The sequence below is a fragment of the Wyeomyia smithii genome, chromosome 3 (assembly GCF_029784165.1).
Source record: "Wyeomyia smithii strain HCP4-BCI-WySm-NY-G18 chromosome 3, ASM2978416v1, whole genome shotgun sequence".
Classification (NCBI taxonomy): domain Eukaryota; kingdom Metazoa; phylum Arthropoda; class Insecta; order Diptera; family Culicidae; genus Wyeomyia; species Wyeomyia smithii.
In genome coordinates this window covers 277290633-277314278 of record NC_073696.1, presented here as the reverse complement: position 1 = coordinate 277314278, position 23646 = coordinate 277290633, and the positions used below count along the sequence as shown (strand labels likewise).

At 43.0% G+C, this 23646-nt stretch overlaps 2 protein-coding genes across 3 annotated transcripts; one reads left to right on the top strand and one right to left on the bottom strand.

Moving 5' to 3' along the window:
* Positions 1-690: 690 nt before the first annotated feature.
* On the bottom strand, positions 691-2294 carry LOC129729697 (peroxisomal biogenesis factor 3). The gene has a single exon (XM_055688457.1). It carries the CDS (start codon positions 2050-2052, stop codon positions 943-945), a length of 1110 nt encoding a protein of 369 aa, XP_055544432.1. The 5' UTR covers positions 2053-2294; the 3' UTR covers positions 691-942.
* A 7527-nt stretch (positions 2295-9821) lies between these two features.
* Positions 9822-13196, top strand: LOC129730373 (alpha-soluble NSF attachment protein). 2 transcript variants are annotated; one of them, XM_055689661.1, is made up of 6 exons: positions 9822-10075; positions 10443-10629; positions 11236-11367; positions 11427-11747; positions 11817-11979; positions 12074-13196. In XM_055689661.1, the coding sequence occupies exons 1-5, from the start codon at positions 9984-9986 to the stop codon at positions 11964-11966; spliced, it is 882 nt and encodes a 293-aa protein (XP_055545636.1). In that variant the 5' UTR covers positions 9822-9983; the 3' UTR covers positions 11967-11979; positions 12074-13196. The 2 variants fall into 2 exon arrangements, with proteins under 2 accessions (XP_055545636.1, XP_055545635.1); XM_055689660.1 differs by having other exon boundaries at positions 11817-13196.
* Positions 13197-23646: the final 10450 nt, after the last annotated feature.

Here is a 23646-nt window from a genome sequence, read left to right as displayed (position 1 = left end):
AATCAAGAAGTTTTTATTTTTTTAAGCCAAAGTGCAAAATTACGTAAAATTTTGAGTAAAAATCAAAAATATATTTCCATTAAATTTTCAAATTTTCTATAATTTAAGCTCAAATATAAAGTTTACTTGTCCGCAGATATGTGTTACAATTATGTACTACTTGTAATCTTCCTCTGGTAAAGAGCATAGCGGAAAACCTTACTTTAGAGAATCCATTGCTCAAATTAATTGAAACACTATATAATCAAACACTTTTGGTCACTGTCTTGAACGAAGTCATACCTGTATTCATAATAGCAAAGATTGATGAGGATAAATTATACTAGCTGCAATATTCGGTCTACCTGCTACAGAAGGAACAGGTGAAGGTGAATCGAATCACGTTTCCCGCACATTCCAGTAATTATTTTTACACTCATTGCAGCAGGTAAACACAGCAAAGTTTCGGGTAAAATGTATTTCCTTTTACGTTACAACTCATTTGTAGCGATTGAATCCCTTCTCCCCACAGCTGACTTACATTTTCGGAGCATAAGCACCACCATTTGAAAAACAGATAACCCACAACAGATAAACGAAATAGGTGCGAGCAAGCTAGATTAACCTTATCAAATTTACGAATAAAGCCCACATCAATCAGCATTTTGTAAGGGCCCGCTTCTGATTTTACCAAATAAATCACACCATAGCTGTGATATATGTTGACAATTTATTAAACATTGTGTCAAAATATACATTCCACCTAAAACTAAATTGGCTTGTTAAGTAAAGCCCTGATCCTTCACTTCGCCCGAAAACCACCTGCTCGCAAATACCATTTGATATTAATAAGATTAATAGTAGAAAAAAAGTACTATCGAATAATGCCTATCCTTAGCGCACGAATGTGAATCTCCGGTTTAGAACGGATACTTTAAAAAGAAGAGAAAAAAAAACTGCTGCTCACGCACAGAACGTCTCGTAAACGTTGATGCCAAGGGTTTTCAGTTTCTCCGACTGCATAAACCGGACAATCAGCGAGGACATCATATCGTTGCGCTGCTTTTCAAACCCATTCTGCAGTCCGTTGGTTGCTGCTGATTTGCCCAGTGGCTTCGCGGTCAATCCGTTCACTATTGGGATCAGTTTGGCCAGCGAAATCTTTATGTTGTTGATGTTGGACAGACAGTCTACGTTGAGCGCGGACTTCGAGGTAGAAGGAGCCAGCTGGGTTGCTTCTGCTTCGGCGTAATATTCGGCTAGTTTATCGACGATCGACGAGAATCCACTGGACACGTTCGAGAGGCAAACATCTGTAGCTTCGGCGCTTTCCAGTACGTCCAACGTTTCGTCGCACATTTTGCGAAGAGTTAAATCGCTGTTACCATCTCCTTGCAGACCATCCTGGGGAAGCGTGAATTTAGCCAAACATTTGACAGGGTTGAGTTCATCATTGTTTAGAGACATTTGAATCGACCAGAAGAGGGTTTCCGTGTCGGCTAGTGTGAGCGGCTGTTTCAGGCTGTATCTTTGCATAACTATGGTTACATTGTTCCGGACAACGTCCATCAGCTTGTCCAACCCTTCACCCATAAAGTACTGAATCATAGAGAGATACGTGGTCTGCGTATCTCTAGGAACCGTATCTTTATACATATAACCTCCGAGCAGATTGATTTGAGTCTTCAGCGTCAGCGCAAGCATCGAGGAAGCGTACACTAGAGTTACTATTTTGGCGAAAGCCAATATTTTTAATTCTTCCCACAGCTCAAATTTATTGTCTGGATTAGAGCGTAATTTCTCCAATATATCGGCTGTACTTAGATCCCGCAGGGCTTTTTCCGATACATTTTCCGACAGCCCCACGATCGTTTGGTTACAAGTTCGTTCGGTTGACTCGAAGTGTTTCATCCGTTTGAATCTTTCGGCGATCTCGCGAGCCTGCCGTTCCTGGAACTCGCGCAGTTTGTACTGGATAAGCTTGATCAGAAACAAGCCACCTCCCAGCAGCACACCAGTCGTAATCAGCTTCCTGCGGTGGCGATAGAAAAAATCCTTGATTGCGGCCAACATCGTGTGGCGTGCGCTGAATCTTCGCCCGACCAAAGGTCAAGTACAGTTGTATGCCGCTCGGGTCACGATCGTGACCAACTCTGCGTGAATGTTTGCTGTTCTGATGCGGCGTTTCGCGTAAAACTGCACAGTGACTTTTCCAATTTTTGCTACCACTTTGCTACACAAGCTGCTACACTACTGCAGCAATCGCTCGATAATTTTCCGTCTTCTACGTCTTGTTTTGTTTTAGGAAAATGATGTTCAGCTGTCAGAGTGCGTTTAGTAGTTTTTCGAACCAATTCGGACACTGGTGCTGAATTACTTCCAGCCAGAGTTGCCAATGTTTATGTTTAAACTGGATTCATCCAGTTTTTTAATAGCGAATTTCTTTATTCCACCAGCTCACCTCGTTTTGACCTAGAAGCGCACTAACTACTGTCAAAACCCTTCTTTCTTCGCTCTATTTTGACCCAGTTTGGACCTGCCGTGCTGCCCGAAGCGCACTGTAAAATTTGTCAGCTTCAACCCACCACCGCACGTGCTAAGTTCGTAAACAATTATCTGGCATCTCTTTCTCACTTGCGTCTTAAGTAGCGATGACGTTTTATTATTCCTCAGCAGTTTTGCCCGCACACAGTGGAATAAAAAAAATCGCCATAAGTAATTCAGCTAAACAGTTCAATCCCAAAATCTTCCAGTTTTTTTAAATACCTATTTGCCAGTTTTATCCAGGTTTTATATTCACTCAAGCTTCGATAAATTTTTAGAATGTAAATTTTGCGCTCTTATAAATCATTATGACAATTCTTAACAGTATATACACACGCTCGTAAATGATAACTTTAAAATACAGTTACAGTTCAGTTTCATTATTGGCTAGAAATCCGCCACGGCCAATAAATGACACCACATGTTCATCAATAATTACCTTGTAATAAAAGTAAACAGTTATAATGCCATCTGAGGCGCACACAATTAAAAAACATTTGTCACAAACTGAAGCACATCGTAATCATCTTTCAAAATGGACGTCGTTTCATGCGACGTTACTCAGAAAGAAGTTATATGAAGGGAACCCAAAAAATGAGTTAAAGTTACTCAAAATCAAAAAGGACTTCTACTCATTTTTTGACCTCTACGAACATCGTTCTAAACTGAGTCAGAGTTGCTCAGTTCATGAGTTATTATTTACGAGCGTGCAGTATTCTATCTCGTCACACGAAATACGGCCAAGTTAAAGACTATACATGGTATTGTTGAGATAAAAATATGTGGAACCTGGCAAATATCATCAATCAATCAATCAATCAAAAATCAATTTCAATGATTTGTTAATATCTATGTTAAATGAAAAATAAAAACAATCTCGAAAATGTTACATACAGATGGCATTCCTCAAATTATTTTCTGTTGTGTAGCAGTTTAAAATTTTTTTAAAGAGATTGCGAACTCAGAGATAATTGGAATTCAGATTTCACTGTGTAACGTAAGAAAATGTTGCATCAATATTTTTGTCAAAAGTTAAGGCGCAGACAGGTGTCCAAAAGTTAACTAAGCTGTAAATCAACAATTTGTTTGTTATGTCGTTTTCGTTTTCGCGGTGTAGCTACACTTTTTCCGGACTATACTTTGTATTGCAGCTTCAAATAACACATTTTCAGTCAATTCGTTTCGTTTTGGTCATAATCGCATTCGTCATTTTGTCTCGTTTCCATTTCATAGATTTATTTTCCTAATTTTGAGATAAATTGATTTTTTTCTTCACATATCAGCGATAAATTGATTGCGCAATTTTCAAATTTGGCTGCTGTTAAAGGAAACTTTTCAGTCTACAATTTTAACAAAATGTAAGCCTAAAAAGGAACAGTTCTGGTTAAAATGAGTAACTTGTTTATCCAATGTTTCCAGTTATTTGTACAGCATTCTTTCAGTTTAATCAAAATTTCCATTGACAACTCTGTTTCCAGCTGTCACAACTAAGGATGCCCAATTTGAGACCTAAGTATAATTGATAAGTTGCGGCTGCGTTTACGGCAATATCACAGCTCGCCCATTTTTTGTCGAAATCACGTCAACCCACCGCAAACGTATTCATTTTGCTTGGGTATTCAAAAAGATTGTACAGATTTTCTGTACTATGATGCAGACTATAAACACTGAAAAATTAACTTTTGTGGACCAGTTTTAATACATATTTACCCTAGAGCTCAAACTGAAAAAAAAATATAATTGCTTTTCAACCTTTTTTTGAATTGTGGTGCGCTTAGCCATCCCGGAAGTGCGTATAGTTTCCAGTAACTCAAATTAAGTTTTTCCATAAGTAAACGTAGAAGCGACGAATTCAACGAGCAGTTACTCTGGGGCGTTTTGATGCACTTCTATCTTTGCTAGCGGCACCAAAACTCACAGGAATGGTGAAACACCTAAATCGTGTGGACCCGAAATTCGTACTCTTAAGCACTTGAGAATATTGATTGATCAAATAAAGTCATACAACCACAGTACCGTTTGCATCAATGTTTCTGGCAATTGTTTGTTCTTTTTTTGATCGATATTCACAGTTACGGGATTCAAAATAATACGCCTTTGAATCAAAGTAGATGCAGCAATGTGATAGCTACAAATGCCTTCAGCCGTGAATACTAAAAGGTCCATTGGTTCGGGGGTGCCACATCAATGGAATATAGAAAGGTACGGAGATGGTTTGAGTCTTGGGTTTAATGAGCTTCTTTTTGGTAACAGTGATGACGTAGAACTCCAAAAATATTGTGGAGAAAACAATGTTTGGTAGATTATTTCAAGATTTTTCCACAAGTTTTGAAAGTTTCACGCTGAAAATGTCTACCTGTATCGTTAAACAATGCAGAATACCGTTTCAAATAGCATTTGCTCGTTGACCGAGATTTACGTCATAATCCAAACTTCTGTTTACCTTATTTTCGCTACTGAAACAGACAAATAGCTTCTTCTTACTCACCTGTTAATACCTCATTGGTGCCACATAGAGCTTTCTACGCCAGATCTCACCAATACAGGCTTAATCTGTATCCTAATAAAATCGATTTGTTTTCAACCAAAAAATCAGCTGATTTTCAATTTCGAAAAATATTGCACTTATGAATCCTAGTTCATTAGTACAGCAATATAACAAACGCACAAGCAGTGAAACGTCACCCGTGGATTGCCTTATATAAGAAGATCTGACAGTTGTGTATCTTGTTATCTTTGCTCCTAGTATGACTCAGTGATTATTGTTTACAAATCAACTTTTTTGTTATCAGTGATTGAACGAGCGTTATGTCAGCGTGCTTTTTGTCTAAATTTCAATCATGCATTGAACTCAAAAACATCTCGTAAAAAGTTCTATTATGTTGGTAGATAATAGTTTTGTTTGCAAAAAAAAATCGTATCAAATACAGTCACCGTTCGATAACTGCAAGATTTTTAACTGCAACGCTTTTTAACTGCAAGACCGATAACTGCGACAACTTTGCAGTTATCGGACCGCAGTCCGTTAAATCTGATGTTAAAGTCATATTTGACATTGAAGTGACAGATCTCGCGTGGGATTCTGAATGCATTCGAAAATGAAAATTGTGTAATCTCTAGAAATATTTCAAAAAGACTCTTTCATTTCTCTCGATTTTTTTTCGATTTCGTTTAATTTCTTTATTCTAGATGGGAGATTATAGATCTCCACTATTCCATTAAAAAAAAATGGTATTGGTGGTATTCAAGACACGACCGCATGACGTTGGACTACGGTATTCTTATTTTCCATTAAAACAAATAATAGAGAGAATTGCAACTCTAGTATTTGCTGCAATTTTATCTAGTGCATTTCTGAATGCTGAGACGTTAAAACGTTATAAATAATAATATATAGGGTAGGGAACGGCTTAAGCAGTAGCACCTATTTTAATAAGTCGAAGAAAACAGGCCTCAAACTCCTGCATTTCGACCACTATCGACAAATTCAATGATGGAAACGAAAACTTTGATTGTCTAGCTGTCTTACGAATATAAGAAATACCGTTAATCACAAAGAAATCTGTGAACAATTGCAATTGAAACAAATCGACCTATATTGCAGCCATTCAGGAGCCACTTCAGGTGCTGAAAAAAAACGCCTGCAAAACAGATGGAAACTGCTTAAAATAGGTTCGGGGTGATTGGAATAGTGTCCCTCGATTGGTAACTTTGATTGATGATTGTCAAAGTTTGCTAACTTAGTTTTACAATCCGGAAACAAGTTCTGACAGAGGAAACGATAGAGAGCAGATTGATATACTACTGTTTGAGTTTCACCCAGCACATTTCGAGTATTTCGTCTGAATACACAGGCGGTTCCTAAAGCTGCTTAGAATATGTTTCCTACCCTACTAAGAGAATGGATATCTTTTATTTAATCGCTGTCATTTCATACATATTCGAATCAAACCTTTGTTCGTAGCTGCACCAGCAAGACAATCATTTAATTGAGCGAATTGGTAAAATTTTCCTATCTAAGCAAAAAGCAAACTTAACGAAACTATCTGAAATTGGAGCCCAGAACGATTCAAACGAAAATTTTAAATTTTAAAATTGTTTGACATTAAATTGATAAAACTCATGCTCGGTTAGCTCCAGCCCAGCAAATAACTTCATGTATTTAAACAAAAAATACGTTTATTTCAAGCACTTAATACAGCAAGAGCTCAATTACACGTTTTTCGGTAGTTGTTATCAAGGTTTTGGCGAGTGACAGGAAAATATCTTAACTTCTGCAATTGTGATTTAGGGCATTTCTAATTGTTTTGTTATTTTTCACGATAGCGACAAGTTTGTTTCTTTCTCTGTGTGCGAGAAACAAAATCAAAACCGCGGACCGAGAAACAAAAATGAAAATTTAATGAATGCTTTTTGAGAAAACTTGCAACTCTTTTTACCAATAATTTATGACACTCAAAAGAACCTGTTTTGATCTAAATGAAATTTTTAGTAAATAAGTGTTGATCATTCATAGGCAGTAATTTTTTCTCGATGACTAAAGACTGGCTGAAGAAGTTAAAATCGCTGCTGTAAAATCAAATTCACAACTGTGTTCGTTAAGGCGTTTTAATATTTTTAATGACAATAATAATCTTCGATAAACACCCGCTATAGTTATCCACACACATGCTATAACTATCTATACACACGTTAAAACTATTCATACACACGCTGTAGCTATAGTTTTTTATACAAACATGCTAAAGTTATCCATACACACGCTATTCCTATCCATACATCCGATACAACTATCTATAAACACGCATAAGCTATCCAACCATGTGCTATTACTATCCATACATACGCCATTAGTAATCATTACACACGCAGCAGCTATCCACACACACGCTATAACTATCCGTACACACGCTGAAGATATACACGCTATAGCCATAATATGCTACACATGCTATATCTTACACACGCTATAGCTAGCCATACACACGCAACAGCTCTAGCTATCGAACAGAATGAAGAAATGCAGCTGCCCACTACCTCCGCCGCTGCTGCCTGATACCACCGCTCTGGTTCTGCTGCAGCTCAGTTTCGCCACTGGAATCAGCCACCGCTGCTGATTATTCAAGACCGTTCTAGTGGCCTTCCACTTGTTGACTGATGACTACTATGAGACGACGCAGGTTATTATATAGCCCAAAGCAAAAATCGATTCGCGAACAAAGGGGAAGCGAGCTTGTGATTGGTTGAATGTGCACGACTTTTAACACAACTTTTAGCTAGTTTAGTATCGAAAACATATTTAAATTAGTATATGACAATCTTGCGCAATATTTCCCCTATCAATCAAGCCATTCCTGTTTAGAATCTGTTCAGTGGTAATGATAAAAGAAGCATTTTAAAATGGTGTTGAAACACCTGTTGCAGCTACCGAAAGCGAGCTCGTAATTGGTTGAAAGCTGCGAGACTGTTTACAATGTCAGATCGGTTGTATCCGTTAGTGTCGACTGTGCTTGTGAAGAGAGGTGGTGATTGGTTGCTCGGTATGATTTAGACAATCGATGTGATTTATCAATTTTTCAATAGTGTATCTCGAACAATAGGTTATTTTTGTTACATAAATTCAACCGTAAAAGAATTTCTGATCGGTTGATGCCAAAACCTCGAAATTCTGAAAAGAAATGACTGATATATAAGCGCTCAAAACCTGACCACTTTTTCCTGGTTTTCCCTGGTTTAATTACTAGATTTTCAAATTCAGGTGCCTAACTTCGATATAGACGTTAGTCCAACGTCAATACATTTCGACATCATTGAAAACAAAAATGGTAGTGACGGACCCCGCTCTAAATTTTGGCATGTGTCAAGTGTTGCAGTTATCGAACGGCATTCGATAACTGCAATGTAAACCTGTTGCAGTTATTTATCGAACGACGACTGTACTTTATAAACACATGCCGATTAAGCAAATCTGGCATCTCTGATCGCTCCACTGACAGATGGGCGCAATTGGCCCTGACACAAGTAAAAGAGATTTTTAAGCTTTTTAAGGCTGTTCGCACCTACAGCACCTACGCGAATTCTCATATGCAACCGTCAGTTTATGTGTGAAAACAAAAGCAAAAATATTTCCCTTCTTCACTTTCGCAAGTAAAAACCAAACCAATATCAACAGAGTCGTCAGCAGAGTTGCCAATGTTCCAGTTTAAACTGGATTCTTCCAGTTTTTTTTAAGTGATCCAGTCAAACAGTTTAATCTCAAAATCTTCCAGTTTTTCTGTATATCTGCCAGTTTTATCCAGATTTTTTGGACACTCAACCTCCGATTGGTTTTTTTGAAATATTTTTAGAACGTAAATTTTGTGGATTGATAAGTCACTCTTAACAGCATTTTCAGTATCGTATCTTCTCGTACGAAACAAAGCCAAACTAGGTGTTGTATTGCATGGTTGAGATATAAAGTTCAGTTTTATTCTAGAATCTAACAAAAAGGCTTCATCAGATCATGCAGATAAAGAAATTAATTGCAATGATAGGTTAATGTTATATAAAAATGAAAACAATCTATTTCAAAAACGTTATATTCAGACGGCATTCTTCAAATTACTTTCTGTTGCGGAGCAATTTGAAAATTGTTCGAATAATCAGATATCAAGAGATAGCAAACTCAGAGATAACTGAAATTTACACTTCACACTTGTAACGTAGGAAAACGTTGCATCAGTTCTTTTGTTAAAAGTTAAAGTAAATAAAAAAAGCTTTATTTTCTGTTTTTGCTATTAACTGCTATTAACTAAAAATGAAAACAATCTATTTCAAAAACGTTATATTCAGACGGCATTCTTCAAATTACTTTCTGTTGCGGAGCAATTTGAAAATTGTTCGAATAATCAGATATCAAGAGATAGCAAACTCAGAGATAACTGAAATTTACACTTCACACTTGTAACGTAGGAAAACGTTGCATCAGTTCTTTTGTAAAAGTTAAAGTAAATAAAAAAAGCTTTATTTTCTGTTTTTGCTATTAACTGGTTAACTGGCGCAATTTCAAATTTTGCTCCTGTAAATGAGATTTTTCAGTCTATATGTTTAACAAAATATAAGCATACAAAATGTATGCCCGCTGTATTTGAAACTTATAATGGATTCAATAACCATCACAAAGAAGCTCTCTCACAATTTTATTTTAGCGGTATTTTGTAAATTTATTTAGAATCCAGTTTTTTCTTCAGCATTCTTCCAGTTTAATGAAAAAAATTATTGGCAACTTTGGTCGTCAGAGCCAATTCTTTCGACGCAGCAGAAAAGCTGTCAATCGACGAGCGAGGACACAAGAAACTGCGTTAGAGGAAAAATCAATAATAAAAGTTCTTCGTTCGACTGGTGAAAGTGGACGAATTATTGTGAAAATTGTGTGAAATCCTGCGATAATCGTGTAAAAAAGTGGTAAACTAACCGAAACAATGGCTGATAACGAACAGAAGGCGTTGCAGCTGATTGCCGAAGCCGAGAAGAAGCTGAATTCATCGAAAGGGTTTTTCGGGTCACTATTTGGGTAGGTTTCCTCTGCTGCCCTCACAATGGCCAACACAATTTGGGATGTTCGTTTGGTTTTTGATTACGCTGCTAGTTTCGAAGCAGTAGAAATTGAAGGATGCATTCGGGATTGTTCCTTCTGTATCGTTGCTTTTAATTTAGTCCAATATGCAATGAAACAAAGGTAGTGATTGTTTTCCACCTCCCAGTGCCACCACCCCTTGAGCAAAAAGTGACTAAGTGCAGATGTGCTAATCATCGTCTCAACGCACTTACGATGAGACAAGAGAATCAATAAAAATTGTTGTTTTAGTCAAGTTTCCGTGACCTTTTGGCCATTCACGCCTGACTATTTTCTGTTTTTTTTCCTTTTCTCCCATTTACAGTGGTGGTTCCAACAAGGTCGAAGATGCCGTGGAATGTTACCAACGGGCGGCCAACATGTTCAAGATGGCAAAGAAATGGGCCCAAGCTGGGTCCGCCTTCTGCGATGCAGCCAACTTGCATTCCAAGGCCGGCAGTCGTCATGACGCGGCCACCAACTACGTCGATGCGTCCAACTGTTACAAGAAGGTAAGCTTTTAGTGGAAGATCCATATGTTTACAGATATTTACGGCGATAACTTCAGGCTAAGTATCCAATGGTCTTCAATAAAAATGCGTTGAATTTTATTTGTTACAGTTGGTGGGTTCTTGGGAGCTGGAATTATATCTGTTCCGCTGCTTTATGTATGTTGGTTAAGACAAATACTCAGTCAAACACCCAATCATTATCACTTTGTTAAAACTTTTTCTGTTGTGATTTTTGAAGTGCATGATTGTGAGTTAGAAGAGTAAAAAAAAAACAATACTGAACTTGGTTTTGAAGCTTGATCATCCAATCACATAGTTTCATTGATCGGTAATGCTTTTCAAAAATTTCGGATTACTTGAAGAATTGTATTCAGAAGAGTCGTCCGAATGAACTTTTCGCGACTCTTCAAGATGATTTTCTGTTTGTCCTATTTAAAAGTCTGGGAGGGTTGCCTAATTTCGAGCTTCAATGCGCCGTTGAATCTTCTTGCTTTTATTGCTGTCCAGAGTTGGTAGAGATAGAGATTGAAGCAAACAAATTTGCTTTCCTATATTTCAAAGAGAATCAATAATTATACAATATTAACGGCTCATGTCTAATTTCAGGTAGACCCGAATGAAGCGGTTACCTGTCTGCTGAAGGCGATCGACATCTACACCGACATGGGTCGCTTTACACTGGCGGCCAAACATCATCAGAGTATCGCCGAAATGTACGAAAATGAAGCTAACGACTTGGTAAGTGCACTTAACAAATCTTAATTTGTAAAATCCGTTAATTCGATTTTCTATTCTAGCAACGCGCCGTGCAGCATTACGAACAAGCGGCTGATTACTTTAAGGGCGAGGAATCAACTAGCTCGGCTAACAAGTGCATGCTGAAGGTGGCACAGTATGCGGCCCAGCTGGAGGAATACGAGAAGGCAATCCAGATCTACGAGCAGGTGGCCAGTTCCTGTTTGGACAGCTCACTGCTTAAGTATAGCGCCAAGGAGTACTTCTTTCGCGCTGCCTTGTGCCACCTGAGCGTTGATCTGCTGAATGCTCAGCACGCACTCGAGAAGTACGCCCAACAGTATCCTGCCTTCCAGGACTCGCGGGAGTACAAACTGGTCAAGGTGGGAGAGGAAGCTTAACAGCGCTAAGCGTGATTCTAAATCAAATTATCATTTTTTTAAACTTTACAGACTCTTTGCGAGCACCTGGAGGAGCAGAACGTGGATGGTTTCACCGAGGCGGTTAAGGAATATGATAGCATTTCACGGCTGGATCAGTGGTACACTACCATATTGCTTAGAATCAAGAAACAGGCTAATGATAACCCTGACTTGCGATAAATTCGATTACCATGTAAGTAGCAGGTCACTCAACTCCATCTATCTATTATATGTATATCTCAACAAACAAAAATATTACATTCGTTTTGATCGAGTTGTTTGCAAAGGTTACAGTCGCCAAGCGAATATTGTTCGATGGATGTGTGCGCCAGCAGCAGCAGCAGGAGAAACACGTAGTATCGCAATCTTTTTTTATTCTAGTTTGCGCTATATAATACACCCAAGCAAATATTGTTACTTATCCTTAGATTAAGTACAGAGACTATACATGATGAAAGAAAATTCCGACAGGAAGAAAAGCAAAACTTCAGTTTGTTTTGTTACAGCGGAACTAACATTCCGGTTGAGTTGTTGAAATAAATCCAATTGTTTGTTGCTTAATTCGTTTTTAATATAAACAGTTCAACGAGCGTGACGGGAAAAATGCTACTGAGACAACAATAAAATCAATTTTATTCATTCTTTTAGTTATTACTAGTCAGAGTACATGAAGTAGCTATTACAAAAAAAAAATCTTAACCAAATGTTCTTCGCCGGAGAGTGAAATCAATAAACTTTGCAAGAACTTACGTTCGTATCATAGTAGAAAAAATCCTTTTAAGAGAAGAAAATTAAGGATAAGATCCAACCGAAGTTTACCTTAGGATCAGCAAAATTAATTCGCTCTCAAAAGTGTTTAAAATCAAGCAAACAAAATAAGCTTCAAAGATAGTCGCAGAATCGTGTGTGAAATCGTCGGTCTCTCGTGCAGAAAAAAAATGAAAAGAAAACTATACTCTAAAAAAACCCAAACCCAAGCGTATATAACATATTGAAATAATATAGAAAAATTCGTAAAAGGCTATTCGTTCAATCTCAGAATAGAAAAAAAAAACGCTAACGAAAGAAAACTAACCCACATATTATTGTACCGAACATTGAAAGGCAAAGCATAAATTTAACTACTACCGGAGTTGACGAAATATTAATAGAGTGATGTGGCCGCGGCACCTCAGCGGACTGCACCACCAAATCGACATGTGCGATGTGTCGTGATTCAACTGCATCTAGTTTACAAGCAAAACTGTGGTGCGAATAATGCGTGCATGTGAGTGACATCAACATAGCTAAAGTGAATCTGATCGGACAAAAAAAACGCGAAAAAAAGATTAAACAACAAACACTAAAAAATTACATGTTTCCGAATTGCAATAAATAAAGACAACAAGGTACTATGAAGGTAAATAATAATCGATTTGTTCTATCTTTTTCGTCTCGAACGAGTGAACCTTAGAAATGTTATCGACAGCGGGGGTTTGAGATACTTTTTAATTTCTCGAATGCTTCGGGCAACTATGAAAAGGTCATCCTCGTAGAGCACCAGATAAACTTCATCGCCGTCAAGGGTAGACACGTAGAGACAGTAATCATGATTGGATCTGCGGAATCCAAGTTTCAGCAGCGTCGAATTGGACTTGGACATCACCCGAACTGTGGACAGCTTGGCTACTGGGGCGAACGTATCGTCGAAGTCAATACCACGGCGTTGAAGAAACCCTTTAACCACTAATCGTGCCTTATAACGAACCTGTCACCCGGTCTCGTCTTTCGTGAGTCGGAACATCCACTTCGTTTTCAGCAGTTTCACGCCGACCGGACATTCCATCAGCGTCCATACCTGGCTGCTCATCATGGATTCGAGCTCGTCCTACACCGCTTGGTAATAGTCTCGGGCGTCAATCTCACTGTATATTTCAAAGACATCTGACGAGGAGGTAGAACCTACATTACTTGCTCTAAAACCGGTAAGATAATTAAAAAGTTACAGGGGAATTCGCGCTCCCGTTCACTACGGATTGTTGACTTAAGTGCGAAGGGAGCACGGGGTTGCCTGAAGACACGCACTTTCTCTAAGCTTGGCTTTTTTATGTACCATAATTCAGCTGAGGTAACGTTTTTTGGCTGATGTCGGGCTTTTGTTGACTATGAACACGGTAGACAACACAGCTTCATACCATAGCGACTTTGGCATTGGGGGGTCTTTTTGCAACCCCGTTTTGCTGTGGTGAGTAGGCTATGGTTGGCTTGACTTTGATTCGCTTTTCTCAGTATTCACGTCCTTGGTCCACAGTGAGTTTTGAAAGTTTTGTTGAATATATCAAACACTTCTGACTTCTTCCGCGGCAGGTTACCCTAGCAAAATGGGACGATCACATAAATGAACGTAACAAAATAACGGTGACCTTTCCACGGGATGAAACTTATACTAAGTGCATGTTTTTGCACGAACCAGAGTGGTCATTCCTCCTTTACTGGTGTGATCAAGATGACGATGCCAAAGATTTGCCAAATCCGACTTAGCCAAACTCACACTGGCACGTTGTACTGCATAACGTAAAGATTTTCTCTTAAATTGGCCATTGCAATGACTTCACCGTCCTTCTTCTAGAGATGTTTCGGGTTTTCAAACCCGAAACCCGAACCCGACCCGTATCCGACGGGTTCGGGTCGAGTTCGGGTTTGAAATTTTTTGAAAGTGTCGGGTACGGGTCGGGTTCGGGTTTGGCGAGAAAAAAATTCGGGTTCGGGTTTGAAAATTGAAAATTGGGTATGAAAACCCGAAACCCGGCTATAAAATCTATGAAATCTCGGGTTGGGGTTTCATAGAAATAAATTTTTCGGGTTCGGGTCGGGTTCGGGTTTGAACAAATAAAAAAATTTCGGGTTCGGGTCGGGCTCGGGTTTCGACCGAAAAACAAAATTCGGGTTCGGGTCGGGTACGGGTTTGAAAAACATCAAAACCGACCATCTCTACCTTCTTCATCGTTACAATCTTGTTGTTGAACACAACATATACACCTTCCTTCGCTAGCTTCTGCATAGACATAAGGACATACGAGACATTCTTTGCATGGATCATAACACCACACTTGCTCTTTCCGCTGATTGAACTAGCTTCTTCGGTCGCTCTTTGCCACATTAAGGTACACCGGTTGATCCAAGATTTCAACAAATGAGAAATGTTGCTTCGAATTTACTATATGGTCACTGGCCCCCGAATCCAACAGGAGCTCTATTCTAACGCTGTTACGCTTTCTGTTGCCTTCAGCATCCGACATGAAAACAACCGATCTTGATTCGTCAGCTCGTCCTGTAACGCAATTATTGGTTGCCGATGATGACACTGCTGCTGCTTGCCCACGAAAACTTTTATTGCCTACGAAGGGCTAGTAGGTTATCATGGGCTTGATGCTTGCCTGTGAAGGACCAGTTGTGTTAACTGTTGACTGCTGCAGGAAATGCTCCGCTATACGTTGCTCCCTCGATGTGTACTGTACTGCATCCAATTTACGTATCGACTCGCTCAGGTAACGCGCGTTCTTTTATAGAAGCCAATGCGAATGAAATAGTCTCTTCTATACAGCCACTGAAGATGGGAAAAATTGAATGATGGTGCCTTATCCCTATTGGTGACAGCCGTTTTTCGTTTCTCAACCAATTTTAAGAATGACACCGAATTGTTTTTTTTCGTTTTATTCGAGTACCTATAGCATTTCTACTCTACAGTTGGCATTGGTCTTCTTCGGGCAATCTTTCTCATGTGGCCACATTTGCCACAGGCGTGGCACTTTCCGTTAAACTAGAAGCTTATTGTGTTTCTACGTTGGTCTCCAGCGAATACCGTGTAATTTTCATCACCTCAGCAACCGAGTTTTCATCACCTCGTATGTCTGTTGTTTTCCAGAAAATTTTCAAGGACCGTTATAAGGGGATCGTAGGTTTCCGGCTTCGAACCGGCCACCCGGAGCTGGTGGACCAGATTCTCAAACTCCAGAAGATAGGCGTGCAACGATGCCCCTTCCTTCAACTGGAAACGAGCGATCTGCTTCCAAACTACCGTTTGCTTACCGACCGATATAATTCAAATCAGAAGAAGTTAATGTTTTGGAACTAGATGAGGCGTTCCGAAGGATGTAACTGAGAAAGGAGTCAGTAGCAAACGGAAACGGTAAGATTGGAACATTCAACAGTAGCGGAAATCGAGCTGTGATTCTCGATTCGGGTCCAAGGTGATGGCCTGTGTTTCCATGGCCAAAAGGCAGAAGTGAGATGCATAATTCGCTACAAATGATATAGAGTATTCAATGCAGCAAAACAAGTAGCTTTCGTCACTCGAGGCATTATTGTACTAGTCGAGGACAACCTAGATCATGCGAAAACCAAAGATGCACAGTATTTAGTCAATGACCGAATGCCAGTATGCGTACCAAATAAAATATACTACAACGATGGTCAGGAATTCGATGATGAAGTCCAACCCTGTCAACAGGTTTAAGAAGATGAGACCAGGGGGCTCTTGTGGCTGTCAAACTCCATACATTTTCATCAACCACTAATTGATTCTGGTACCAGCGATTCTGGTACCCACTTTTTGGTTGGTTTGCTCTTAGGCAGTTGAAATAGAGTCAACGTCCTATGATTGTTCATTAACTTATCCTCGAAAAATACGCAATACGTGTGTGTTTGAACATCCGAAATTGAACGATTCGGAGACACTACAATCGTTTGCGCTCTCTCCGCACCCAGCTCGAGCAAATGTACATTCTACAAAGAGTGGTGGGCACCATTCAGCCATGTGACAATCTACGTATTAATAAGCTAGCGATTAGCGAAAGTTTCGCTAACATGGGTTTAACGTTTAGCGATTATCGAGCTAAATTTTCTAATTAGCGGATTAGCGATAACGAGGCGCAGCCAGAGAGAGCGCCTTTCCCCAGGCAAGTATTCTAATTATTTGGTCACATACAGTACAGTCCTTCCTCAGAACCACCAGAACGGATTACAACATCAACAGCAGCCCAAGAGGCTATGTGGTTTAAAAGGATTCTTGCTCGAGCTACATGAAACTGATCAAGCACTGATGCTCAAATACAACAACAAAAGCTTATCAATCTGGCAGAGCGTGAAGTTGGCTATTCGGCACGGAGCAAGCACATTGACATCAGGCATCGCTACATCTGTAAATCAAGTAAAATAAAAGTTAATTGAAAAAAATACGTTGCATCCGATTTTCAAGCGGCGGACATTCTGATTGAATCTATATCTGGTAATATAGGTACACACGATTGTTAACCATTAAAATATTTTTGTCATTCTCTCGAGCTCCCTTCACGTGTTAAGTCAGCGTGACTTCAAAGTTATTTATAATGTAATGTAATATAAATATTATCTGATGATTATTTTGCGCTTATCTGTGTTTGAATCTAGAATTTTTTTAGAAGCCGTTCCTAAACCACGTTGTCATAAATATTAAAAATATTCATATTCCATGCTTTTTTTTTTTTTTTAAAGGTGGCGGGGAAATCTGCAAACAGACACCTGAGAAGAGAACTCAGGGTGTGGGGATGAGACTAGGGGAGAGATGCTGGGGTAGTTACACTCCCCCAGACACCTACTTATCCCTGTCCCGACCCACTAAAACCCCTCCAACTACCTGGAGACTGGTAATTAGCTACCACTGGCGTGTTGGTGGTTGACCCGCCACACACGTTGCAGCTCCAGAACAATCTGAGAAGCGGCCGCACAGACCGCGTTCCAGATGTCCGGGTCGTCGCACATCCTCCGGACTAGATTGTCCGGAGTAGTGCCAGGCCCGCTCACAGCCATCATGTTGCTCCTCGCTCTTACGAAACGGGGGCATACGAAGAAGACATGCTCAGCAGTCTCCTCCTCCTCCACGCACTCGGGACACATGGGGGACACCGCGTGTCCGAACCTGTGCAGATATTGCCTGAAACAACCATGGCCTGACAGGATTTGTGTCAGGTGGAAGTTCACTTCACCATGTCGTCTCCCGACCCAGCCGGATATCTCCGGTATGAGTCGGTGCGTCCATCTGCCCTTTGTGGAGTTGGACCATTCCCGCTGCCAGCGGAGCATCGAGAATGACCTTCTGGTACCTCGTATGCCCCTTGTGTCACGTTGGTCGAAACACTCTCTGTCCTCCTTGATGGCGATGCTGATAGGCATCATGCCGGACAAGACACAGATTGCATCGTATGACACCGTACGATACGCACTCGCAACTCTCAGGCATATGAGCCTGTAGGTACTTTCCAGTTTACCACGGTAACTGTTAGTACCTAGCGCTCTGGACCACACTGGCCCACCATACCTAAGTATGAACGAAACCACGCTGGCAAGAAGTCTTCGCTTGCTGCCATAAACCGCTGAGCTATTGGACATCATACGAGATAGTGCTGCAATAGCCGATGAGGCCCTCTTACAGGCATAGTCGACGTGACTCCCGAACGTGAGCTTGTCGTCCACCATAACCCCCAAGGGCTTCAGGGATCGCTTCGAGGTGATGGTGCAGTCTCCGACTCTGACCACCGCCTGTTGCTCCGATTTACGGTTGTTCACAACCGTGACCTCCGTCTTATGATGCGCGAGCTCCAGTTTCCTGGAGCGCATCCAGTCCTCGACCTTGCGTATACAGCGCACGGCCGTCAACTCGACCTCCTCGATAGACTCGTCGTAAACCTCCAGCGTTATGTCGTCTGCAAAGCCGACGATCACAACCCCTACAGGGAACTTGAGTTTTAACACTCCGTCATACATGACATTCCACAACACCGGGCCCAGGATAGAACCTTGCGGAACTCCTGCGGTAATTGGGACGCACTTCTGACCCTCCTCTGTGTCGTAAACAAGTACTCGACTCTGGAAATAATTTTCCAGAATCTTGTACAGCGACACCGGTACATGGATGCTCCTGAGCGCGAGCGCTATGGAGTCCCAACTGGCACTATTGAACGCATTCTTCACGTCGAGCGTGACGATTGCGCAGTAGCGTATTCCCCTTCTCTTGCGCTGGATTGCTACCTCCGCCGTCTTGATGACGGAAGAGATTGCGTCCAGCGTGGACCTGCCCTTCCGGAAGCCGAACTGGTTACTTGCCAGACCGTGTACACCCTCCGTGTACCTCACCAGTCTGTTGAGGATGATCCTCTCAAGCACCTTGCCCGCGGTGTCCAGCAGGCACATAGGCCTATATGCCGATGGGTCCCCTGGCGGTTTCCCAGCCTTCGGCAATAAGACCAGTCTCTGCCGCTTCCACCTGTCCGGAAAGAGACAGTCATCCAGGCACCTCTGCATGACTGCCCTGAACAGCCCGGGGGCCGTTTTTATCGCCAGCCTGATCGCCAGGTTAGGGATACCATCCGGTCCCGGTGCCTTGCTCACCTTTAGGGATTTGGCGATCACGATGAGTTCCTCATTCGTAACCCTTGCCTCCTCCCCTGCCTCGACACGGCTGTCGTCGCTCACGGATTGGATGCTCGGCAAGTTGGCCGACCATCTCTGGTCTATGTCTGAGATACTGGAACGTCGGACGTGAGACTCGACCGCCGGAGGCCAAGGACTTGGCTCGTGGCGTGGAAAGAGTCCCTCGATGATACGCTCCAGCATCGCTGGTGATCGCTCTGCAGGCGCCAGCGCGCCTTTAGTCTTGGCCATTACGATCCTGTAGGCGTCACCCCACGGATTTGTATTGGCACTCGCACATAGCCTATCGAAGCAGGCCCTCTTGTTGGCCTTTATCGCACTCTTTAGCATCGATCTTGCCGAACTGAATGCTGCGCGGCGCTCTGTCCTCTCTTCTTCGTTTCGCGCACGCTGCATCCTCCGTCTTGCACGGAGGCACGCACTGCGAAGGTCGGCTATCGCGTCCGTCCACCAGTAAACCGGTGGCTTTCCATTCCTAGGCTGGCGAGTCCTAGGCATGGTGGCGTCGCACGCCCGCTATAGCATAGCAACTAGTTGGTCAGCAGTCGGGCGGAGCCAACTGCCCCCCTCGCGCTCCCTTCTCATTGCCTCTTCGAATACCTCGGCATCAAAGTGCGATGTCTTCCACCCGCGAACGGTCGAAGTGTTGGCTCTACCCGTCGCTTGCCGCCTCTCGTTGTTGTCTACACTAAAACAGACCGCCTGGTGGTCGCTATTAGTGTAGCCATCGTCTACCCTCCAGTTCTTGATTAGTCCTGGGCTGGAGAACGTCACGTCGATGATCGACTCCGCACCATTTCTGCTAAATGTACTTTTGTTCCCAACGTTGGCCAGATCTAGGTTGAGCTTTGCAAAAGCCTCCAACAGGATCTGGCCCCTCTGGTTCGTGAAGCAACTTCCCCACTCAACAGCCCAAGCGTTGAAGTCGCCCGCCACCACCAACGGCGTTAGGCCCGTTAGCTCCATGGATAGGAGGTCGACCATCTGGGTGAACCTTTCGGTAGACCAACGTGGCGGAGCATAGCAACTGCAGTAGAACACTCCGTTCACCTTAGCAACTACGTACCCTTCTTCTGAGGTTGAGACAACCTCCTGAACCGGGAACTTGCTCGTCGTACATATGGCCGCCAATCTGGACTTATCCGCAACCCAGTTACCGTTTCCGGGAGGGATGCGGTAGGGGTCCGATATGACGGCGATGTCCGACAACGACTCAGTGGCTGCTTGGTGTAGCAGCTGCTGAGCCGCGAAGCAATGGTTCAGGTTCAGATGCGTCACCCTTACGCCCGTGGTTTCGCAGCCGGCTTACCGGCTGGGCACCTGGGGCCTCCCATAAAGTGCTTGGCGTCCCGTTTCCCGGAACATACCATGCACTTGGGAGACTCCCCACAGTCCTTTGCTTTATGGCCTGCACCTCCACATCGCCTGCACAGCTGGCTCCTATCGGGCCCCTTGCAGGTCCAGGACTTATGTCCGCCCTCGAAGCACCGGAAGCAAATGTCTGGTTGCTGTAGTATGCCCAGAAGACATACAGACTAGCCGACCTTCAACTTGCCCTCTTTCAGGGCCAGGTTAGCGTCCGCCGACGGTAGTCGGAAGGTAGCTACCTGGGTCCCCACCGGACCTTTGCGGAGGCGGATTGACTCCTTAGCCACCTCCACCCCGCACTTCGCTTTAAGGGCTTGTGCAATGTCGCACCCCTCAGTGATTTCGTCCAGGTTTTTAAGCTGGAGAGTCACTTCTGAGGTGAGTGCCCGCACTTGCACCTCCTTCCCTAGGACCTTTTCGGCTACCGTTTTGTAGGTAGCCCCCTTGTTCTTGGCGTCCTTCCGGAGCTCAAGTATCATCTCGCCAGTGCGAGATCGGCGGATACTCCGCACATCCGCCCCCAGATCCTTGAGCTGGGTTTCCCCCCTCATCTTCTTCAAGACTTCTGAGTACTTCGACCCATCCGTCTTGAGTATGAGGGCATCACCCCTACTCCGCGCCTTTTTGACCTTTTTTGGTCCTCTGGCTGCTCCGCCATCCTGTCGCGTCGCACCTTCCCGACGCTTCCTACCCTCTACGGTAGTCCAAGGGTTGCCCGTAGCCTCCACCTGTGCCTTTTCCGCGGTGGACCTTGAACCGGTTGGCGTGTGTTCCCGTGGGAGTAGCACGACCAATCGTTTCTTGGTGTTCCCGGGGGCCGTTTCCCCCGGGGACTGCCTCGTTCGCTTAGCGACCTGCCCCGTGGAGCAGACCGACGCGAACGAGGGGGCGTCTGTCTGCACCTCTTTAGATGCAGTCGCCCTCCCGGTCCTGGCCGCTTTCTCGGCCGCCTTCACCCGAGCTACGAGTTCTTCGTGCTCCTTTGTGGCTTCATCAATGGTGCTCCGAAGCAGGAGGAGTCTCTGCTTCAGGTCGCCAGCGATGTTTCGCCTGTTCGCCGAGAACTCGATTATGGCATCGAGTTGTTCAGAGAGCGCCGCCGACGGATTCGCCGTTTTCCCACCTCCAGACTTCGCCGCATCCGTCTCCGCCTTCTTCTGCGGAGACCGCTGGATGCCACCTCGTGCGAAGGGATTTGGTAACCCTTCCGCACCCGTCTCTTTTTGGTTTTTCGAGCTCATTTTTTGTTAATTGGGTCCCCCTTCCAGCCGCTATCCTTGTCCATAGATGAGAAGTCGCTTGTATGGTCCCATGGTAATCTATGCCGAAGCAGTGAGGCCATGGGTAAGGGGGGTCGCCATAGTACCTTATGAGCACTATGACGCCCCCGCCCGCGTAAGTCAGGAAAGGGGCATCTTGTCCCTAGGACTAGTTCCCCCCATCAGATCCTTCTCTGCCTGATTTCCACCAGGCAATGGACGCGAACGTACTGGAAGGCCTGCCAGGTTTTACGGGACGGAGACCCCTGCACCGGGTACCATCTCGCCGTTTCAAGCCGCTGTCACGCGACTTTACTAAGGGAGCTCGATGCAGGTGCCAGCCCTTGGTCGTGGTTCCTTACCGTATCCGATTCGAATCCGTTTCGTTCGCTGCCAGTTGCCATAATTGGGACCTTACTGGTGTCGGCCCCAATGGACGAGGGAGTGCATTTGGTTGATGGGAGCGGCACTACTCGCTCCGTCAGAGATGCTTCCGGGTAATTGTGGCATTTACGAGGAGTCGACGGCCCAGTGTCCGACCCTCACCACCCCTAGGCAATCTCCCGCTGCTGGTCCAGGGCTGTTAGGTACTGTCAGCGGTCGCCCTCATATAACGTGACCTCGGCGGTCGCCACGCGCCGACCCGTGGTGGCATGCAGCTCTGCCAGTCATATTCCATGCTTACTTCAGTCCGTTTGAATTCCTGTATTTGTTTTCAGTGTTAAATTTAGGTTACCAAATAATTATGATTTATTTGTTAAATATCTATTTTCTCGGTACCCGAAGTCCTCGACTTGTCGCATAACTAGCGATTAACGCAATGCAACAGTAGAAGTGCCATAAAATGCACAGTTAGATAACATCGTTACCAGTTGCGTGCTACCAAAGATATCGTATGTCCGGTTGCTAGGATATCGGCAAGCAAAAAAAACTCATCTATTGCTCTATTCAGCCGCTCTCGCGACACGATAGGAAGAGAGAGAAAACTCTCCATTCCTCTCTGTGGTTTTGTTTATTTAAGGGTGAATGAAAAATCTTGCCAATTTCCCAACCCCTTATACTTTTGCTGTACGTTGGTGCTTTTTGGGGCGACTGAGTAGCGAAGCAAGATACAACAGATGTGTCAAAATTGTGTTTGTTTAGAATTGGTTAGGAGAAAAGTATTGGTGTTTTGATTAACCACTATTACTCCGGTTAAAGTTTGTTTTGTTGCAATGGTTCTCACTATTGGAAAAAATCAAATGCAAAAATTCGAATTTAATAGTTCAAGATATGGTATTGACTTGATTTTTTCACTATAAATCTTTTGAAAAACTAGACCAAAGTAGTGGAGTGTACTAGAGAACTTGGTAATAGCCTAAAAATTGTTGATCTCTGATTGGTTCAACTCGAAAACGGATGCCCTGTGGCGTTGCGCGACCGGGTTAAACCCGGGGCGGAAAATTTGGGTGTCACCCCCACCAGTTTGCAATTAAATCATTTTGTTATCCAAAATTGTGAAAGCTCTCACATTCGTTTTCAATTGCACTAATTGGTCATAAAAGCTAATTTATATAATTTCCGTGGGTTTTACCGCGACCTCCACCTAATTGATAGTTAATCTCACGGATATCACCCTTTTAAAAGGTGACACGTATGAAAATTTTCCTCATGGGTGTCACCCCTAGCGGACTTTTGATTACTGAAAAACAGAGCACATAGTTTGTACATGCCTCACATGTGCTAACAGTTGACAGTTAATAGTTGTTCTTATCGCAGGACAACTGTCTGAAAGTAAGGCTGTTAAC

What these genes read in the sequence shown, in the direction of transcription:
- LOC129729697 (XM_055688457.1), bottom strand. Translation starts at nt 2,052, where the DNA reads ATGTTGGCCGCAATCAAGGATTTTTTCTATCGCCACCGCAGGAAGCTG.
- LOC129730373 (XM_055689661.1), top strand. Translation starts at nt 9,984, where the DNA reads ATGGCTGATAACGAACAGAAGGCGTTGCAGCTGATTGCCGAAGCCGAG. An exon ending in TTTTTCGGGTCACTATTTGG is followed by an intron (nt 10,076 to 10,442) that starts GTAGGTTTCCTC and finishes TCCCATTTACAG; the next exon opens with TGGTGGTTCCAACAAGGTCG. An exon ending in AAAATGAAGCTAACGACTTG is followed by an intron (nt 11,368 to 11,426) that starts GTAAGTGCACTT and finishes TTTCTATTCTAG; the next exon opens with CAACGCGCCGTGCAGCATTA.